The sequence below is a fragment of the Capra hircus genome, chromosome 7 (genome assembly GCF_001704415.2).
Source record: "Capra hircus breed San Clemente chromosome 7, ASM170441v1, whole genome shotgun sequence".
NCBI classification, from domain to species: Eukaryota; Metazoa; Chordata; class Mammalia; order Artiodactyla; family Bovidae; genus Capra; species Capra hircus.
The window spans coordinates 57,178,281-57,199,576 of record NC_030814.1 but is presented as its reverse complement, the minus strand read 5'-3'; the positions used below and the strand labels follow the sequence as shown (position 1 = coordinate 57,199,576).

General features: G+C 50.1%; 1 protein-coding gene across 3 annotated transcripts; it reads right to left on the bottom strand.

Annotated features, from left to right (window-relative positions):
• Positions 6,792-21,207, bottom strand: SPRY4 (sprouty RTK signaling antagonist 4). 3 transcript variants are annotated; one of them, XM_013965651.2, is made up of 3 exons: positions 21,031-21,207; positions 17,993-18,057; positions 6,792-11,373 (listed from the first exon to the last, which is right to left on the bottom strand). In XM_013965651.2, exon 3 carries the CDS (start codon positions 11,324-11,326, stop codon positions 10,427-10,429), a length of 900 nt encoding a protein of 299 aa, XP_013821105.1. In that variant the 5' UTR covers positions 11,327-11,373; positions 17,993-18,057; positions 21,031-21,207; the 3' UTR covers positions 6,792-10,426. The 3 variants fall into 3 exon arrangements, with proteins under 3 accessions (XP_013821105.1, XP_005683135.1, XP_005683138.1); XM_005683078.3 differs by lacking the exon at positions 17,993-18,057 and adding an exon at positions 11,843-11,903; XM_005683081.3 differs by lacking the exon at positions 17,993-18,057.

Genomic DNA, 21,296 nt, shown 5'->3' with positions numbered 1-21,296 from the left:
GACTTTAACTGGTGATGTTTAACCTTGATGACTTGGTCAAGTGGCATCTGCTAGGTCTCTCACTGCAGAGCTACTGTCTTCCCCTTTCCATGCTCTGTTCTTTGGAAGCCAGTCGCTAAGTCCAGCTTACACTCAAGTAGAAGGAGGAGCTGGAGGGTTTTAAGGGCAGTGACAAGAGCAAATTGGATGAATGGCTGTCACTGTGGAACACATGTCTCTAGCACAGACCTGGAGCTGTCAGTGAAAGCCGTGTATCTTAGAGACGACTGCCTTTCACCTTACCCTTCAGTTTGTTTCCATGGCCATCGGTAAGGTGAATGCTCTGCTACCTAGGCTTCCGCACTGTGGGAGAGATGCTCCACTTGGCAGTGGAGAGAGGACTGAGGAGAGAGGACTTTGCTGTGTCTCCCAGTGGGCCCTGTGCACAGCCCTGCCACCCAGTTTGCCCCATCACACACACACACTCATGGGCCCAGTGAGGCTCCTGTTTTTAACCACTGGCCTCCTTGGGCAGGATGAGCAGAGAGTGTGTCGAGGGTGGTTTAGTTAAGGTTGGGTGGTTGGTTTGGAGAGCAGTGCATATGAAAGGGAAGGTGGGAAGAGGAGGTGGTGAGGCAGAAAATAAAACGACATATAATATCAGCTATTAAAAATCAGAAAGTGGAGTGGTGGAGGTATGATAGAGAGTCCAGGTGTGTTGTTGCGTGAAGAAAGCATTTTGCAGGAACAGCTTTATGCAGTATGATCCCATGTATGACTTTAAAGATGGAAGGATAGTCCCTAGCACATAGTAAACACTCACTATTTGTTGAATGAATGAATGGTATATAGCAAAATGTTAAACTGAGGCTGGGAATGGGGGGGGGGTGAGTTTTTCCCTGTTATTTTTTTTTTTCTTTTTTTTTTTTGCAACAATCATGTTATTTAAAAAAAAAAATTAAGTACCACCTTAATTTTCCCCTTGAAGCTGATGAGTAGTAGTTCTCAGCTGGCCTAGTTTGAGTGGTAGATATTTAATACTGACCCTTAATACATGCTTTTAGTAACCATACCTCTTCTAGAAGGGCCAGGAGAACCCAATAGCTTAAGTTCCTAAACTGACTTCCTTTTTCCCTCCTTGGGGATGTTCTGTCACAGGCAAGTGATGAAGGGAGCAGAGGACTGGGAATTTGCCAGATTCAGTTTTGCAAACTACTGGCCCTAAAGACCTTTGCATTCCACGAATGATCCCACAGCATGCAGCCAGGGCTCAGGCCTCTTCCCACGCATCAAACATCCCCATCATCCACTGACCAGACACCCTCTTCCCAGTGTCCGGGGATGGGAGCACAGGTAGGAAAGCAGGGGCTCTGGAGTCAAGCCTGTGCAACCCTGGGCATATGACTTCGCTTTCTAGAGCCTCAGTTTCTTCAACTGTAAAATGGGTGTAACAGTAGTATAGGCACAGAGTGAGGATGAAAAAAATGGGTCAAAAGCACTTGGTTGGCATCAGGACTTAAATACTCAAGTGTCAGCCATTGGGGGTAAAAGCTGGTCCTGTCGTTCACATCTTCCTGGTTATGTGGCGGAAATCCTCCATCCTCTCACAAGGCTGGCTTTGGGACAGAAATAAAGCCTGAGACCACTTGTCCCTTCCCCTTTGACTCTCCTTTTGGTATATCATTAATTAATTAACACATTTAACAAATATTTATTGACTGCTACTCACATGCCAGATGCTGTGCTGGAAGCTTCCCAAGGGGTGTGGTGTGTATGGGAATGCTGATCCCCAAGCTTGGGGCAGTGGGTGTGGCTGGGGGCGGACAGAGGCCTGGACTCTGGAGTGCTGCCAGTCACCAGCAAGCGACCTGCTGCTTTACCACAGTAGACAGCTTCTAAGTGCGCCATGACAAAGGCCAGGTGGTCCTGAAGTCGAGAACAAGAAGCCTCAGAACAAGAGCTCATCTGCTGCGGGGAACAGATGGGCTGTGAATAGACAGGTGTGAATAGGTCATCGCAACGCTGCATGTCGCAGGAGTGTTAGGAAGGAGCCCAGTAAAGATCAGAGGAGCAGGGTGAGACCGAGTCGGCAGGTGTGGTGCTGATGGCATCGTTACTGTTGCTATCACTTCGAGGAACTTTTCGGTAGAAGACACTATAGACTGGTACATAAGTGCTTGGAAACCACAATTTCCTAGGGAGACAGAAAGCCTGGCTCCTCTTCTTGGCTTTGCAGCTGACCTGTGGTGTGACTTGGACAAGCTGCACTGAGGATCTCACCCATATGATGGAAGTGGGTGGATTGGACCAGTGATTCTGAACACTGTAGTGGGTCACATACCCCTCTGAGAAGCTGGAAACTGTCTCTCAGACAAAAAGCAAAAATACACAGAAATTTATCTACAGTGTCAAAGGACTGCTTTTACCCCACCTTCAAATCCTAGGCGAAAAATCTCCAGCTTCCATGACTCAGATATCCTTTCTGGCATTATGACTCTGACACCTGTGCCTGAGAGACATGCCTGCAGGGTAGGCATCCTTAGGAAGCCTTCTAGATGGGGGTTGGGACATCTTGTCTTGGGTTCAACTGCCCAAGGAGGCCAGTCAGACTTGACACCAGCTGGCATTAGGAACGGAGAGCCAGGAAGATGATGTGAAAAAGAGAAGCAAGGTTGGGCTAAGGGACATCAAGGTACAAACACCATGATCAGTGCCAACCGGCACTCAGCGCAGGGGATTTGGACAGTGAAATGGGTAGGGGATGCTGTGGGAGAGTGAGGGGACCCTGTCCAGTTTGCAAAGGGTAATTAGTTGCCTTTCAGCTCCAGCCATCTGCTGCCACGGGCGATGGGGGGCCCAGAGCAGCCAGTGCTTTTTGTTTTTCATGAGAAGTTTTAGATCTGGCTTTGAAAGCCTCTTCATTTTCAAAGAACAACCAAGTTTCTGAAGACACTGTGAGCTACGGTCTGATTTCTTGCCTATGTGATCCATATGTCTAGGCTACAGATGGAGACACTGAGGCTAAGGAGAGAGGAGACCGAGTTCTTATATTCTCTACTCTTCTATGAACCATGTTTCCACCTCTAAGATAATGAGTAACGTTATATTAGTGCTGCGAACAACCACCATCAAACCCTCCAAGTGTCATTAGAAGGGCAATGACCCTCCCAAGGTCATAAGAGAGAAGGTAGCAGAGCAGGGCCCCAGGCAGTGGGACCATAAGGCTCAGCTGCTCTTCCCCACACATGGTCCTAAGGGGAGGGGTCTGCGGAAGTGGCAGCCACTTCTCAGAGAGCCCCAAGGCCCTGGCTGTGCCCACTCTGGGAAATGGCTCCACCTGGATGGACACTAGTTCTTTAATCCGATTAGATCCGGCACCTCAGAGAGCCTTGGTAATCCAGGGCTGGCTGGAGCACTGCCTGGAAACTCGTCAAGCAGTGGCCTCAGGTTGGGAGGAGCTCTGCTTAGAAACATGGGGGTCCCCAGTCCTGCTGCCTTCTGCGTCCACCCGGGTGACTGTGGCTCCTTGGTCTGTGCCTTCTTTGTGCTTTGCCCCTAGAAACCCAGAGAGGGGGCCTGCGCCCTTAAATCCTGTATATGCATCTCTCTGCACACAGCCGCCGCCGCCCCACCCACCCACAAAGCCACCAGACCACACTTCTGAATTATCTGGGGCAACTTAAACTCCCCCCTCACCCTGTTAAGATTCTTGCCTCTGGCCACCACAGACCAAGTAATTCCACAGGTTGGGGAAGCAATTCGTCTTTTGATTGCAGAGGAAATGAGAAAGGCTGGCCAAGAGCAGTGTTGGGAGGGTTGTTACCATGTCGTGTGGTGACGCAGCATCCTTCCTGAGATCTGTTTGAGGGGGCCTCAGTATTTTATATGGGGTGTTGTGAAGTGATGTGTAGACCTGGGTTCCAGTCCAATCTCAATCAGTCTATGTAATCTTGTTTAAATACTACCTATCCTATTGACTTCTGTAGAAGCACACAGTGGGGGTGGGTGCGAGGATCCTAGGAGAGATGCTATTTGGGGAGTGTTTGAAAGAGTAGGCCCTTAGCATTCAGTACACAGGCTGTGGGGGAAGGCCTACCACTTATCAGCAGTGTGGCCTTGGATGAGTGACTTACTCTCTCTGAGCCTCAGGGGTTTCTCATCTATAAAAGGAGACTGATTATATCAACCTACTTTGATTGTTTTTCAAGATTGTAAATGATAATGCAGCTCAGAAGCAATAGCTTTTGTAATGATTTCCTAAGGCCACTTGACCACTATAACTCTGAAGACTTTCTAGAATACTGACTCCAAGTAGAGTATCACCTGGAACTCTTCTCTTGCTTTGTCCTTGGTGGATTTTCTGTTCAGTCCTAAGCCACTCACTCCCTCCTTCCCGAAGCCCAGTGAGAGAGAAGCCAGTCAGGAGACTGGTTACCTAGTCTCTGCAGGTACAGGGAAGAAAGAGGGTAGACCCAAGGGAGAAGTTAGGGGAGGAAGGCAGCAGGGAGGGTTCCAAACTTGCAACAGTTAAATGTTAATATAGGTGTCTGCATAGGAAGTGTCTTCTAATGACAGAAGGAAACGAGGGAGTTTTTCAATCATCTCCTGCTTAACAGATACAGATGTATTCATAATTATCCCTTGCCTCGGGCCTTGAGGCCCAGGTGGGCTCCAGAAGGCCTGTGTTCCTGCCAGACAACAGTCCTTAAGGAACGTCATGTAGACAATTGGAATGCCGTTTATCGTGCAAAACACAATAAAACCCTGAGCTCTCTTCCTGTCTCAGAGACCCATAAATTATGAAAATTATACCTGCCCCAGGCCATGGACATATTGTTTTATTAAAGTTCCGATGAATAAACTTAGGGCTCTGAAAAATGTCCTCTTGGCTTTCATCTGGCACACACCTCCAGCACTGAGATGTCTGCTGGGGTGCATTCAACGAGTTCATAACCCAACTGGGTGAAGTTAAGCTGATTTCAAGGTGCAGTTTCAGCAGGCTGCAGGGGCCAGCTTGGGGAGCTACAGAAGGGCTCAGGGCCTCCTGGCCTGATGACATGAGTTGTCCAAGGGGTTCTTGTTTTCTGCCATCAGCATGGGGACTCCCCCTTGTCCTCACCATTCTCTTTTTTTGGATGAGCTGAGGCTTGTGGTGCTGTCATATGAGGTGTGTGGTTATGGATGTGGAGAGAGTTGAAATCCTTCTCTATTTTTAAATTTAGTTGCTGGGGAGTCTTTTTAGTCCATCCTGTGTTTCTGCCCCAAATTGAGTTGCTAAACCTTCAGCTCTCCATTTTCCCATCTACCCTTCAACCGTGACAGGCCTGTAACTCCTTCTCTGACTCTCAATTTCTGCATCTTGAAGAGGTAACTAACAATGGTATTGGTCAAGTATGTTCAAGACTTGGCAAAAAGGAACCATTCACTATATTCTAAGCATTGTTAGTGCCCCAAGTCATTTCATAACTGAGAGCCAAGAGGAACAGGGCCAGGCGAGGAAAGACAACGAAGGCACAGGCAGGGCTTTTTCTCTGGCCACCGATTTTTAAGAAACAAGCTCACATTTGTTTAGCTTGTTTCCTCAAGGTTTTGGGTGGGTGAGACAAACCCAACATCCTGTATAGGTTTCTGTTATTTTTAATCTCTAAACTGTAGAAACAAAACCAGAGGCAGGCCTGCCCCACGTCTCCACCTATCAAGACACCCAAGACTTAAAGCCTGGGTGTCAGTAACTGGGATTGAGCCAAGGAAAAGGAAAACCACCTCCAAGTGTCATCAGTGAAGGAAGACACCAACATCCAGGAGTGGGAGAGGCCACAAGTTCTGGCTGAAGGGGAGGCTGGCGTTGTCTTTATTCTGGAGCAGTTTTAGAGCTGAGAAGACCACAAGGAGGATGGACATCCTTTATGCCTTTTTGGGAAGTTACCAGGGGATCCTTGGCAGGGGTTTGGATATCTCGAACAGGAGCCTGAGGCTTTCACAAAGACTGGAAACATGCCATCCCTGGTGACCCGAGACAACCCAGAGCTGGACTCAGGGCTCCAGACTATACCTGTCTGTCTAGCTTCTTTTGTCAACCATTGTTGGATCCCTTATGGCTAACAGAAAAGTATCTTTAAAACAGGAGGCATGTGTTCAGTTTCAAGATAGTAGTCAAAGTCTCCTTGTGATTGGCGTATGCAATGAAAGTAATTAAATTCTCTCCTCCCCGCCTCCCCCCACCCCTCTCCTGCATCCTGATTTAAATCTCTGCGTGGCGTGGGGGAGATGGATAGATGGAAGGTGTGTTGCAAAGGCAGAGGCACGTCATTTACTAGATGGAAGTCCAAGGGGACGGGTTTGTTACAGTAGCCACCAGTCCAGAGAAAATGAGGAAACTGCCAAGGGCTTTTTTGTTTGCCTTCGGTAAGCCTGTGTGTGGGTACATAAATGAAAATCTGCTTGGGGAACACCAAAGTGAAAAGAGCAGAGCTGCAGAATTTGTATAAATTGGACAGGTAGACGAACCTCCCCCACTTCCCAGTCATCCATCTGTTACCAACACACTCTTGCATAGGGGAGGGCTTGCCAGAGGATTTAGCAGCGCCTGGCAGGATTCAGCTTCATCAGACAGTGAAGCTTTCCTCCAGGGGCTCTAAGGTCATCCTCGAGGCAGCACCAGGGCCAGGAAGCCTTGTCCCCCTGCCACACTGTCCGCTGGAGCCTGGTCGCTCATTTCCATTCGGCAGGTGTTCTTTGACAAACTCACACCTTGCTGGGTGAGGATGTTGGGGGTGTGAACACACAAACACACGAGAAACGGCAGTCCTATGTATATTTAACAATATATATTTATATATATTTTCTAGATCAGTACATTCAGTTTTTAACTTGCTTTTTCTTCACAAACAGAAGAACTCTTACAATAGTAGACTTTCTAAAATAAATACTATTAAAATAGAGCTTCAAAATAAATATTCTATACAAAGGAAACCTTCTGTGGTAACTTTTGATGTGGGGTGAGAAAGGGTTACAGCGAAGAGGGAAAATGTGACAGGATGGGACCCTTGAATAGCTTTTCTGTTTTTAACACAAAACGGAACTGTGGGGCAGTGAGAAGAGAAAGCAAGACAAGACACCACACCGAGTTACCCACAGCAAAAATGGCAGCTTAAGATTTGTCACTGACTGTCACAGTAAGCAGAGGGCATGAAAATGCTTACCAAAGGCATAAACCAGAAGGCCAGTTAAGTTCATAGGATGCTCTAGTGACATGTACAGTGCAAAGTGGTGGTGCCTACACCCCGCCGGACACCTCCTGGGGCAGCACGGAGACCATGAACGTGACGGTATCTGGTCCCAACCTACACCTTCCACACTGGGGACTTGTCGTAATCTAACTGGGCCTCACTCGATGTCAAGCGGGGATGTATGCAGACTCCAGAGTGCTGAAAGAACCAGACATGTCACATGACAGTCTTCCGGCCATCAGTTGTGAAGGGGCCCGTATCAACAGCAGGGGCTGGTCTCCACTCCTCCCAGAGCCAGTGGGGAGCCTTGGTGTACCCCATCCTCTACCTAGAAAGGCTTGGCTCTCCTAGACCCTATTCTCAGGGCGCTTGCCGGAGTTTTGGGACTTTACGAACCCACCCTCCAGGGGAAGCAGCTGTGGCCCCTTAGGACAAGGGTCCTGGGCCCAGGCTTGTGGATCCCACCCCCAGTTCCAGGAAGAACCACCAGCCATCCCAGATTGAACCTTAGTGGGAAGCAGCTGGCAGTCTGCTTAAAAGGTCAAGATGAGAAGGCATAATCCAGCCAAGCAAGCCATTGGTCACAGGACACACAATCAGCCAGAAGTGGCCACAGAAATGCATTGTGTTGCTGACAGGTTGATCCCTCAGTGGCCCTTGACTGGCCCCTGGGGGCCACAGGCAAGCCAGGTTTTTTCTTTTAGCCAGAAAAACATGCCGAGGGACTGCTATGCCACAGAGCTGGGAGAACGAAAGCTGAGCACACGGGACACAGAGAATTCTGCAGACATCTACCTAGCAGGTTAGATGCGAACCCAAAAGAACAAGCCAAAGCAGGGGAAGGAAAAAAAGGAAACCAAAACCCAGAAAAATCCGTGTTTACAACTATATACACAAAGTCAGGGTTCAGGAGGCTACTTGCCAGGAAACAAGGGTCTTTGTAGAGATGGTGGGGTAGGGGTAGGGTGTGTGTGTGTGTGTGTGTGTGTGTTCAGGAGGCTACTTGCCAGGAAACAAGGGTCTTTGTAGAGATGGTGGGGTAGGGGTAAGGTGTGTGTGTGTGCACAGCTTATGTAAATCAGTTCTCCACAGAATGGGCATGTAGAACACCAAAGATCACCAAAGTGCAACTTGCCACTGGGTCAAGTTTCCCGTGGAGACATTTGAGGGAGGGGCTTTGGGGAAAGTTCTGAGGCTTCTCCCAGAGTGGAAGTATGCCCTGTCTTTTTGGGGGTAACCTCTGCACACCTGTTCTGAGGAAAAACATCTCCAGTCCCTTTAGTACACATCTGATACATTCAATTAGGACAAGTGGTTGGCTGAATGTGTTTTTTCTATCATTCCCTCTGATTTGTGCAAGAACATCCATACATCCATGACAACTGTGGCAAGGGTAGCTACAGGAATCAGCCTTAGAAAACGCAGATGCAGTATTTCATATTCGCCTTTTACAAGCTAGCAAATGTTATATAAATAAAGCCTAAAATAATAAGACCATCCCCTCCTTTCCTCCAGTCAATAAATACCTACAGTTACAATTAACTTATTCTAAATCATAAGATGTTACTACCAGTCTTCAAGAAGGGAAGGGAAAAAAAAAGTCCTTGAGAAGCATTGGGTGCATGACCATCACAGCTCCCTGCCTCCTTCAAGGAGGCTGTTCTGTTCCTACAGAACAAACTGAAGTGCTACAAAGGCTGTGCCTAGTACACTTCCAACACCGCCCCAGGGTAGCTCTTCTGACCCAAGCTACTTTCTCTCACGGCGGGGAGGGAGAAAGGGAGGAGGCACAAAATACCACATGAAGCAAAAACCCCACACAATTGCTGGGGAGTAAGGACCAGACACACTACAGCTTTTGCATGCAACAAGTACCTACCCACGGGACGAGCTGCGCTTTCTGAGTCCTTTAGCACCTTGAGAGAGTTGCTACGTCTTTGGGGGCTGCTGGGAGGGGCTCATGTGGCCATGCACAGAAGCAGGGCTCAATCCCAAGAAGTCCCCCGGAGAATCTCCCCCCACCTGCATTCTTCCGACTCCCCCCGCCAGGGCCTCCTAACGCTAAAATAGACTCTTTTGTCACCATCTGACTATTTACATTAAAGATACAGACACTGTACACGAAAGGCTAGGACAGCGAGCAGCAGAATCAGGAGAGAAGAAGCCCACACCCAGCCGTCACTGCCAGCGCGAGGTGCTGCCTCTCTTCTCTGCTGTTAAAATCTTCTTCTTGGTGGGGAGGGGGGGATTGTGTTCCTTGAGGTTGCTCGCCCCCCAGATTTTGAAATCAGCCCTTCCTGGGGGTGGCCCAAAAGGAAGCAAGTGTTTTATTATTATTTTTTTAAAACACCGTTAGTATCTGATATAAAAACGTGTAACGACTGGATCCAGAGACCACAGTCTCAGACTCATTGGCAAAATGCTATTTGGTCTCAAATTTGCTGCCCCAGTCTTCTCTACCCGTAGTGAAGTTTCTGGAAAGGATCTGGGTAGAGAGAACTGGGGGCACACAGCAGGCAGGTGAGTCTGTGACTCAGTAAGAGCCGAAGGACGGTATTATGAGTGGAACACCCCCGAGAGTTAGTGAGGAAGCTGGAAGGGAGAAAATGTACTGTGCAGTGGCTCCTAAATCCATCCATGGCTCCAGGCAGAGCAAGGAACGAGGGGCGGGGGCTCCCGAGTATATACAACAGGGATTGCCAGGGTCTACACCTTCCCCAAGATGGGGCAGACTGGGGTGGAGGCTGGGAGGAGAAGGTACAGACGTAAGACTCCAAGTGTCTTCTTCCAAGTCCCCTGGCCACTCAGATTCCTCCCAGGCAGCCGGAGAGAATGCACAAGAGCAGGGAGAAAGCGAGGGAGGAGGAGGGCCAGGAAGGCATTCAAGCAGCTGCAACTTCCGGATATGTGTCCACATCTGTGTTCCATCTTCTGGAAAAGAAAAATCACCCCCAAACCACACCACACCCCTGCCACTGTCTGTTTCACACAAAGTTCCAGGATCCTGAACAAAACAACCCCAAAGTGCTTCTTCATCCTTTTGGGGAAGACAGGGTTGGGTGATGGTCCCTATTTCTTCAGCAGCTGGGGGTGGGGGGTGGGTGGAGTGGCAGGGTCAGCCTCAGGATGCTAAAACCTCTGGCTGTGCCGTGGTGCTCTTCTCAGGTGTCAGAAGGGAACCAGGGTTCCAGGCGGAGCGCTGGGCTTGACCCCGAGTGTCAGAAAGGCTTGTCAGGTCTGCTGGCCTTGGCGTCCCCAGCAGCTGCCTTGCAGATGACGCTGTTCGTGTGCTTGCAGCGGCACCCGGGGCGGCACAGGCGGTCGTAGCCGCGCTGGGCCAGCTTCACACAGCCAGTGGCGGGCAGGTAGCAGAGCAGACAGGGCAGCACCAGGGACAGGGCACCCATGAAGGACCAGCGGGCGCAGCAGTTTGAGCGGGAGCAGGAGCAGGGGTGGTCGGCGCAGGAGCCCTCATCGTCCTCGTTGGTGCAGTGGTAGAAGATGCCCTGCACCAGGCACATGCAGGTGCCATAGTTGACCAGCGTCTGCGCCGAGCACAGGCACTCCTGGTTGCAGACCCAGCAGGAGGGCAACGTCCGGGGGGACGCGCACTCCTTGCACTTACACTTCCCGCAGGCCTCGCACAGCAAGAAGTGCTTGTCCAGCTCTGGGGGGCCAGAGGGGCCCTTAAGGTCCAGCGGCTTGCAGTGGATGGCCTTGGGCTGGATGCGCACAGCCCTCGGGGAGGCCTGATCAGCCACGGGTGGGGGCGCCATGTGGTCTAAGAGGCGCTGGTCGGAGGACGTGCTGCTGCTGCTGCTCACAGAGCTGGGGCGCCCGCTGAAGGAGATCCAGTGGTGGGTGATGTCCTGGTCACAGCGGGCTGGGGTTGGGGCCAGCTCTGGGGCTCCACCCCGGGTCCGCTTGGGGCCAGAGGGGGGTGCCAGGCCAGGGTTGTCGATGTAGTCGTTCTCCACGTGGCTGGTCTTCATCTGGTCGATGGGAAGGATGGTGAGAGGGTGCTGGAGCCGGCTGTGGGCCGTACGGCTGTCCAGGAGGGGCTGGACCATGACTGAGCCAGGAGTCAAGGGGACGCTCTGTGGGATCGGGGGCTCCATGGGGCCGGAGGTCCTGGGATGTGCAGAGTAACAGGCTTCTAGGGGCCCTGGGTAGGGGGGAGGAAGAGAATGGATTCCAGGCATCAATAGGTGGCCTGTTAACACCCCCATCCACCATTAGGTCCTTGGGAGCCCAAATGAAATAGGATTCCTTTGGTGGACTACCCAGCATTAAGGCTTAGATGATCACTATTAACAGTAATGACAATTTTAAGTGGTAGAAATAACTTATTTAGCACTTACAAGGACTCTTCTAAGCATCGTATTATTAGGTTATCAACTTTTCAAAATAACCCTAGAATGTAACTACCATTACCCCTTTTCTAGTTATAGGAAACTAATGTTCAAAGTAGCTTGTCCAAAGTCACACAAAACCATCAGTAGCAGAACTAGGGCTCAAACTTGGGCCATCCAGGTTCATTCTTATAATCCCCATGAAACATGCTTCTGATTTATGACAGAGCTTAGCAGTTATAAACACAGGCTCTGTAATTAGACTGAAGTTCAAGTTCTCACCTTTGCCTAGCAGTGTTGCTGTGAATGAGGTTCTTTAACTTCTGTGCCTTAGTACTGTCACCTGTAAAATGGGTTCTTGTGAGAACTAAATGAAAAAATGCATATCCAGGACCTATCATTTTACCTGACACACAGCACGTACTCTAATTTACCACCATCCCAGAGAGCAACCATTTAGATTTCCTGAGCACTAATAAGCATGACTAATGAGTACCAAGTGTTATGCTGAATGTGAAGATGTAGTGACTACAACAGTCAGTCCCTGTGTGCTCCCGTGGAGTTTTTATCAGCTAGATAAACATAAGCCTTTATTTCAGATAGTCACAAGAGAAGGAGGAGCTGGATCTGATGCCTACACAATCAGGATATTTACTTATTACTACTACTTCTAAGAGCAACAACCTCCAGTGGCTAATAGCCCCTGGGCAGGTGCCCACTGACAACTTGGATGGGAAATCCTCTCCGAGGGGCACTCACTTCACCCATTTCCAAATACTGAGCTGAACATTCAGCCTAAATGCTGTTTACTAGAATAGCTAAGCCAAGCCTGGATCAGTTTCTAATTTCACCGAGAGAGTGCAATTTTAAGTTGGAAACTGGCCAGAGATTCAACTGCAGTGCCTGACACGGAACCCCAGGAAGTCACTTAAATCAAAGAGCGGAAGCGGCTTGGTTCAAATTTAGAAAGTGCACATTGTTTTCTATTAGAAGTGCCATTTCCTCGCCTGCTGACCTTTACATTCGGGATTCGGCTGGAGATCAATTTAAAGAAGTAGCAGCAGAGGCCAAGACCTCTGCCCAATTTGGAATCCCAGAGAAAGATTAGACTCTGGGAAGATTCCACTGGGCTTGTGGCTGGGGGATAGAACAGACAGCCAGGGTGAAGATAGAAGATCATAACCACCTTTAAAAAAGGAAAAAAAACACATTGGATTAATGCGCTATGGGGTAGGGCTTCAGTAAATGCTTTTTCAAGATGCCAGTGATGCTCTAATTTGGAGAGCTGACACTGAACCTCTACTATTGGTTCATCTTGCCTCAAAGGTGATAACTTGGGAACTCCCTGGCAGTTTAGTGGTTAAGACTCCAAGCTTCCACTGCCGGGGGTGGGGATTCGATCCCTGGTTGAGGAAATAAGACCCCACATGCAGTGACAAAAAATGAGAAAAATCCTTCAACTGAATAAAAATGAAAATACAACACATCAACTTAAAAACAATTAAAAAAAAAAAAGTGATACCTAAGAAGAGGATGTGGATAGGTTTCCACTTCCAGTTCTAACCTCACATCCCTCCAGACTTGGGCCCCAGCTAGTCACCCTAGTATTCCAATTACAGGAGAAGGGTACCTGGCTCTGCGCGACACATCCATACTTATCGATGTCTATAATAAAGAATGAAGAGAGAGAGAGAGAGAAAAGCCATTCAGGACAACTCTGCATTATACTTCCTCTGCTTGGAAACAATGGTTTGATTAGAAATGGTTCTGTTGTTGGGGACGGACTTCTTAGATGCTTTCCAGCCTAACTGAAATAAAGAGCTCGGTCTAGGTGCAAAGTTCATGAAGTGAATGAAAGGGAGCTTATCCCCAGGGTTCTCATCTGCAGAAAAAAGCCCTAAGTCTTTTCTACAAGGTTCACTGCTCAGTCAACTGATATTTCCCCTTCACAAAGGCCATGAACTATTGGCTTTGGTCCCACAGCCCTATCCACTTAAGAGATGCTGGTGTTTCTGTGCAGAGTTTTTCCCATTTCAGAGAATTTGTGTCTGGGGATAGCCTCTCTCCTGCCTCGTGTTCCCTCCACATGTCAGGAAAGCATCATCTTCAATGAGGAGACTCTCCTATGGCAGAGTTTGACTTCCGTGTCAGGCAGGTCTGCCACCAAGAAGCCGTTCTTTGCCGAGACAGCCTCCTCCTTTAGGGGTCCTGGGTTTGGGGCTGGATGAGAGATGTCAGTTGAGCATTTTGGGAGAGGAATTTTTTCCAAGGCTCAAGCTGGTCATTGGGCAGAACTTCAGGAATGCTAAAGTGGGCTCACTTTGTTCTTTGCAGGAATTCCAAAGCCTTGCTTCTAGAATAAATGGGTTTGGGGTCAAAAGAAGAAGAGTTAGGAGCCCCGGGTTCCAGCTCTGCCTGGAGGAAAAGGTGTGACTCGGCAAAAGAATGGAAAATGCTGACAGAGGCTCAGGAGTCGACTCTCTGGCGCCAGCCAAGAGGTGCCTCCGCCAGAACCCCCACCCCGGACAAAGACAACGTGATTCCCCTATGCCAGAAGCTCAGGTCACAAAGCTCAGGGTCCTGCCAACAAAATGTCAGTGGCAGTTTGAAGGCTGTATTGCCCCATGCAGTTGAGCTTTCATCTCTTAGGACCAGGGCTGGGACTTGCCATGCTGTGGGTACTCCCTCCCCTAAACCGATCACCCACTCTCCTTCCTCCGATCCTATTCCTGAGATTCTTTAAACAATGAGCACACTTTCTATGGGTGAATCAAAGGCATGGGCAATGCTCAGGGATTTTAACAGGCTATGGACTCACAAGGCAGATTCTTGGAAAAGTCCCACCAGGAAGCCAGGGTGGGGACAGTGGCTGCTGGTGACGGGATATTGACATTACCCCACTCCCATTACCCTCCAGAGGCAGCTGTCAACATCTGGGTCTGCACTTAGGGCCAGACAAGGGGGTGGGAGCTGGGTCCCTGATAACTCAGCTCTCTCGGGGTAAGCCACACCCTGGATGGCTCCAGCCGGCATATTCTAAAATGCATCTTCCCCATCATAACACTGATGCAGGATTCCTTCTGGCTACAGCCCAGCAAAAGCCAGCAGCTGGCTCAGACCTATAGGTCTCCAATCTTCTCAGGCTTTATCTCCTAGTTAGCTGGGACCACCTGTCCCCAGGACGGTTGAATTCATTTGACTCACGTGAAAAAAAAAAAACAACTTGCTGATAGCCTGATGGATAACACTTCAGCACAGCAAAGTGAAGTTTCAAACCCCCACCTCCCCATTCCTAGGTTTCAAAGATCGATCTCTACTCACTGGGACCCACCTACCCTCCAGTCTACCCAATACTGCTGAACTTAAGTGTAGTTTAGTAGGTACTCTGTTTCCCCTGCTAGGAAGGAGATTTGTAATATAAATAGGAGAGAGGAGGCTTTTGCTTCCTTTAGGTCATTTGGGAAACTGATGGCCCATTTGGAAGACTTCGGACAGAGAAACAAAGCCAGGATTCCACTTAGCCAGAGAAGCACTTCTGTGGAGTTGTAGGTGACAGCCTTATGGATTAGCACGAGGAAAGGAAACTTTTACCTCCACTCCAACTTTCTAATAATAATTAATAGTTAGGAAAACATCTAGTATTTATGAAACATTTCTTGGTGCCAGGATCTGTGCTAAATCCTCAGTGATGTTCTTAAATCCTCACCATCACTTTGGAGAGTAACACCTACTTTGCAGAGGAAGAAACAGAAGAACAGAGGGTCATAGAGCAGGCAAGTGGTCAGGGCAGGAGTTGAACCCAGTCATCCCCGCTGCCTGGACTTGCAATAACTTCTGGATATTCAGGGCAGGGCGTGAAAGCACCCTTCTCTCTTGTAGCTGAGAACTCTGCCAGTCTCCCGGGTCTGCCATTAGCCCTCGGGGAACCTCATCAGGCCATCTTCGGGCTGTTAACCCAACCAGCCTGGAAATGAAGCCAGACAGGGCTGGTATCAGACTGGCCCCCAGTTAGGGGAATTTTTAGTGTGGAGAGTGGGGGCCAGGGCTTTGAAACCTATCACTAAAGGAAGCGTCAGTGCTTAAGACATCTTTGCTTCCAACTCCGTTTTCTTTGCTGTCCCTTTTGTCCTCCACACACCCCCATTTTACTAAGTGTTTTCATTTTTAGGTTTCTTAAGATTGAATGGGTCTCACTTGTAGGATCTCACCATAAAGCAGCCCCTAAAAGGGAAGCCTAGAGTGGGTGGGAATCCCCTCTCCTCCCACCTGTAAAGCTGAACTTCAGGGTCCCCAGGGCACATTCATGGATGTGGCTTCCTGGTCCAGGTCTGTGAGGAAGAGGAAGAGCTGGGGTAAGAGGAAGGCAGAAGAAAGAATACCCAGTCAGTGGATATTAAAAAGCCTAGAGCACAACGCCCTGTATTTGTCTATGATACCTGCGGGGAGGGGCTGAGCACCAAGGTGACACACAGCTCAGTGCAGGCTGGCTGCAAAGAATAAAGACCCATGTTAACTGTCAGGTCCAGCCATCTACTACTTCCCCTGGACTTAACCCAGGGAGAGGAGTTGAGAAATATTAGGAAAATCTGACAGCTGTACTTTGAAAACTACAGGTCAGCTAATGCCAAACTGACAAGAAGCTCTGAATGAAGGGGCACTTTTTGTACTGCCTCATTCAGTCCTAGCAGGTGCTTTCAGGGAAGGTTGTTTAACCCTTTAACAGCTCAGAGAAAAAGGTCTCTAAGCAATGCAGGAAACACGGGTTCTATCCCTGGGTTAGGAAGATCCTCTGGCGAAGGGAATGGCAACCTACTCCAGTATTCTTGCCTGGGAAATCCCATGGACAGAGGAGCCTGGCAGGATGCAGTCAGTCCATGGCACTGCAAAGACTGGAAGCGACTGAGCAACTTAAAAACAGGCTGCGTGAAAGCCCGGGGCTACATCTGCCACTATCCCTTGGGTTCTCTGGGACAACGTCTCAGTTCATTAAGCTCCAATTATTGCTTCAGAACGACTTTAAAGGGGAGGAAGGGGGGAACTTCCCTGGTAACCCAGTGGTTAAGACTCCATGTCCTCAATGCAGAGTGCAAGAGTTCAGTCCCTGGTCAGGGAACTACAATTCACTAAGGATCCTTAAGATCCCACATGACACATTTTAAAAAAATAAAGGGGACGAGGAGGACAAGGGAAGCCAGAGCTTGTGTTCCCTGTACCCTACACAGAGAGAGATCATCTTGGCTGAGAATAAAGCATTTAGACAGCTAGATTTGTCTGAGAATCCTTGCCCCCGCTCCACCCCACCCCATTCCAGCACCACTAGGAGCTGACCTCTGGCCATAACCTGTCAGAGATCATAAAAGAAAACAGCTGCTTATCCTCGCTTCGTCTCATCCTCAGTTATCAGTTCCCAGACTTCTTTTTCCACAACCAGCCAGCTGTGCTCCAGAGCCCCTGTGCAAGGCTGAGTTGGAGAGGTCTTGCTGTACTTTTTGGTTCTGGACTATTCTAACCAGCTACACATTTTGGCTTTGATGTATTCCCCTCATAATTGTTGTCTGCTCGAATCCCAGGGACAGCGCAGCCTGGTGGGCTGCCATCTATGGGGTCGCACAGAGTCAGACATGACTGAAGCGACTTAACAGAAGTAGCAGCAGATCCCCTTAAAGAGGGATTAGAAGTCAAGAGTGAGAAAAGAATGGAGCTAGAAGAAGCCTGTTAAATACTGGTACAGTTTCGGAACCCCTGGCCTGCATCAGAGTTTGGGGGTGGGGGACCAGGAACCTAAACCCCAGGGAGGGACCTCCCCCCACATTGGCACAAAGATCATTTTATTGGTCTCACCACCCTCCACTATGAACTGGAGTTACAGTAATAGGTTTTAGCTTACTCCTGGGATGGGGCAGGAAATGACTCCCCCTCCCCCCAACCAGAAAAAGACAAGGGAAACCACTTTTCTGCAAATGGCCACCTGCCCCAGAAGGGCCCCTTCCCTCCTCCACATCTGTGCTCCCTCCCTGGTGCCCTTGCTTCCTCCACTGACTGTCCTTGGAAAGAACAATCATGATCACAGCTGAACGGTGGAGCCTCTTAAACCCAGCCACATGTCCCGGATACATTCCCAGCCTTGTCAGCTGTCTGGATCTGCAGGGTGGCCCCAGGGCCCCTTGAGAGCTCTGCATCCTCCACTCTGTACATCAAGAAGTACCCCACGTCTCCTGTGGAGGAAGGGTCTTCCTTACAACCAGGCCTGCCTAACAGGCACCCCTAGTAACAAGGGCACAGCCCCAGCCCTGCACATTTGGCTAGCTGCTCAGCTGGCCCTGGCCCCTGGGTGGGGGCGGGGGTTGTTCTCCCCACTCTGCAGATGGGAAGACTAAGGCCCAAGTTTAGCATATTTCCTAACCTCTCATCCACTCTGACCCAGTTCCCTACCTTGGTCTAGAAGAGGTAATACAGTCTTCTGTTATGTTGCCCTTCATCACCTTCTTCCTCTGGCTCTTTTGAAAGAGTAAAAATATATTCCAGTGAGTCATTGCTTTTTGTCCAGTAGCTCTAGGTTGGCCATGCGAGGGGAGCTTCTCCACTCTTGCCCTTCCCCTTCCTTAAAAACACAAGTCGTATCGATATCCCAAATCCAACATTTTCAATTCTGTCCCTAGATCCAGAGGTTTTCCTCACAAGGAAACTTCTGCCTCAGCTGGAGCTAGATGATAGACAACTCTGGATGCAGAACCAAACTGAATCCCATAGTTTTTACACTGAACTCCTTCTCTGAAGAGAAGGGGCTCCTTTCTAAGAACCCTGGTACCATTACCTGGGGCCCTCTCCAAGAGGACAACCTGGGAAAAGAAAAAGGCTTGTGGGGGGCCCAAAAACTGGTGCTGGAAGATGCGACATGAAGGGACCAACAGCGTCAGAAATCGGAAGAGAATTCCACACATGTGATCCCAAGCATTAAGCTCCAGAGCAGTACATCTCAGGGGCCATTTCTGGAAGTGTTAATGGTTGTTTTTTCCTCCCTTAATTTTAAAATCACTGACTTTCAAGTTTTGCACTGAAAGGCTGCCTTCATTTGTTATTCAAGTCAGAGGCACTGTCACGTTTACCATCTCCACCTATTCTGGAAGGATAAAAGCAAAAATGACATCTGCAGGCTCCAAATGTCTTCAGCCTCTGCCCTGCTTTAACTAGGAATCATTCTGTTCCATGTGGTCAGTCTCCTCCCACAAAGCCCCTTGGAAGCTCTAAGGAGATGCTGCCATTTCAGAGGGTACTGGTAGAAAAGGTAGTGGGAATGAGCAGGAAAGCACTTATTCTCCACAGAACAGAGTAAGAATCTAAAAAGGAAGATAACCAAGAGATGTCTTCCTCACTGAGCATTTGTCCATCAAGGAAATTTTATAAATCTGCCATCAAAATGCCTACCTTGTACTAGCCATGCAGCTCAGTTGGTCAGGATGTGCACTGTTCATATTAGAATTCATCTAGAGCCTTCTGGCAAGTGAGGACCCTCCCAAGGGCTAGGAAAGAGGCAGTTTGATTTTATACTGGACATGTCTACAATTTCTTTCCCACCCTTCTGCTTAAAGAGATAGAGGGAGACAGAGGAAGGGGGCGGGGGTAGAGGGAGGGAGGTAGAGGTGGAAGGGTGTCAATGGCTGCCCTCCCTTTCCTAGTCTGCCCCATACCCACTTAGTTTTTCACTAAGGGGAAAAACTGAAATTTTCAGATGTTTATGCCCCATTTGTGTTAAGATCCAGGGAACTCTAAACATTGTGAAATCACCAGTGCAATATTGGGTAGGGCCTCAGGCCAGACTGAGCTTAATAAGACATTGATAAACCCACATTTCCTAAATGCTCTGGGCCTTCACCTCCCAGCTTTGTAGCCCTGAGAGGCTCAGAGGCACTGGAGAGCCTCCTCAGTCAGCGAACCAGACTGACAGGCACTTTCTCTTACCCAACCCCCAAAGTGGAGAGAATCATGCCACTGGTTTGGAAACAGGAAGAGGGGGTTCACGCTGGGTCTGGGCACCCCTTTGAACAAACATCCTTCCTTTCTTCACAAATCATCCTGGGGGGGAGAGGTGCTCTCCAAGCCCTAATGGGCCACAAGGCAGCCTTCTGTCCCCCTCATCCAGGCCTGGCAAAATGGATACCCATCCACCAGCTGGTGCATGAGGCAGCCAGCATCTCTCCCCTCTGCCCACCATCCAGCCCTCCAGCCCAGTTCTCTTCTTTCCTTCATCACTCAGCCAATCTAGCCATGCAACCATTTTCCACCTCTCTTACTTCCTCTACCCACAACCCCCAGCCCTCAATCAAAGAGAATTGAGAAACTGGCTTCTTGCACAAGAGCAGCTACTGTCTAAATGCTTTTTGATCGTCTGCAGGGAGGGGAAACTGGGCACAGCCCTGGCCCCAGTGATGGAGCCAAGCTCCAGCTGTCCTGGCTGGCCAAACCTGCCCTTTACCCCCCTTCATTGCCTCCCAAGCCTTGGCGATTCAGAATTTTCAGAACGTACCGTCTCTGTCCTTCTTTCTTCTCGGTGATGTCAAGCCTGGTACCACCAAGAAGGAAGGAGGGAAGGCAGGAGCCTTATCTCTCCTACGCACGCAACCTCTTCCTCCAGCTCCCACACGCCCGGCATTATGTAAACGCACCTTCAGCCCCCACTACAGCCCCAGCGCGGCCGGGGGCCTCGGGGCCTGGCACAATTCGGTGCCAGGGTATAGGGGGACACGAGGAGGCCGAGGATCCTCAGCCCCTGCAGAGGCCGGGGAAAGGAAAGCAACTGCAAAGCAGTTGCACAGCATAAAATGCGGCAGCAGAGCAAAGGTCAGACGGCGAGGAACCGCCTCACCAGAGAGAGCAGAAATGCCCAGTCCCGGGCCAGCCGTGCGCTAACCATCGAGGGGTAGGCAGAAGGAAAGAAAACCTAGTCCATCACGGCTCCGAAGGGTAAACTAAAACCTCCGTCGAGCATAGGCCGCTGCGGCGGGCTGGGGAGATCTACGGCACACTGGCACCGTGGGCAGAGAGCCCAGGGTGGGCGAGCCGCCCAGGGTGAAGGCGCCCGCCGGACCCAAGAGGTGGCTCCTCACGGAGCCCAAAGTCGCCTGCTCCAGCGCCCGAGGTGGGTAGTGGTAGGCGGAAAGGGGCCAGGCCAGAAGCAAACTCCCGGGACACGCACGGGGCTTCTGAGTGGTAGAGTGGGAGAGCCCGGCTTGGCAATGCCCGGGGGTCGGGAACGCCGGTACCAGGCTGTGAGCACCCCCGGCGCCTAACTGGCCCAGCCGAGGGCGTCAGGGAGCTGCGGCGTACCGCAGCTGCTCCAGGAGGCGCAGAGAGAGGGAAAGAACATTGAGGCGCGTATAGAAATAGCGCAGCATTTGCCCCAGCCCGAGGGGGAGTCGCGTTGCGACTCAGAGAAGGGTAGCTTCACATCCCGAAACCGGTCGAGGACTTACTTTGAGGAGCTGCAGAGTCACAAGCATTGCTCCACGTCTGTGTAAACCCCCGAACCCGAGCGGATAGGACGCCGCTGTCCTCGCAGACGCCTGCCGGAGGAACCGGCTCGGCTCCCTGCGCTCCGCAGCGCCAGCTCCGCGCTGTCAGCCTCTCTCACTGCCTCCTCGGAGATGTTGCAACCACTGCCTGGGAAAATGGCTTTTTTATGAATGGGAGGGAAGGGAGCTCCAGTGCGCACGCGCGCCGCTCGCGATTCTATGAATGG

Bases quoted from the DNA above. Each gene is read 5' to 3' on its own strand.
- SPRY4 (XM_013965651.2), bottom strand. From the start codon at position 11,326: ATGGAGCCCCCGATCCCACAGAGCGTCCCCTTGACTCCTGGCTCAGTC.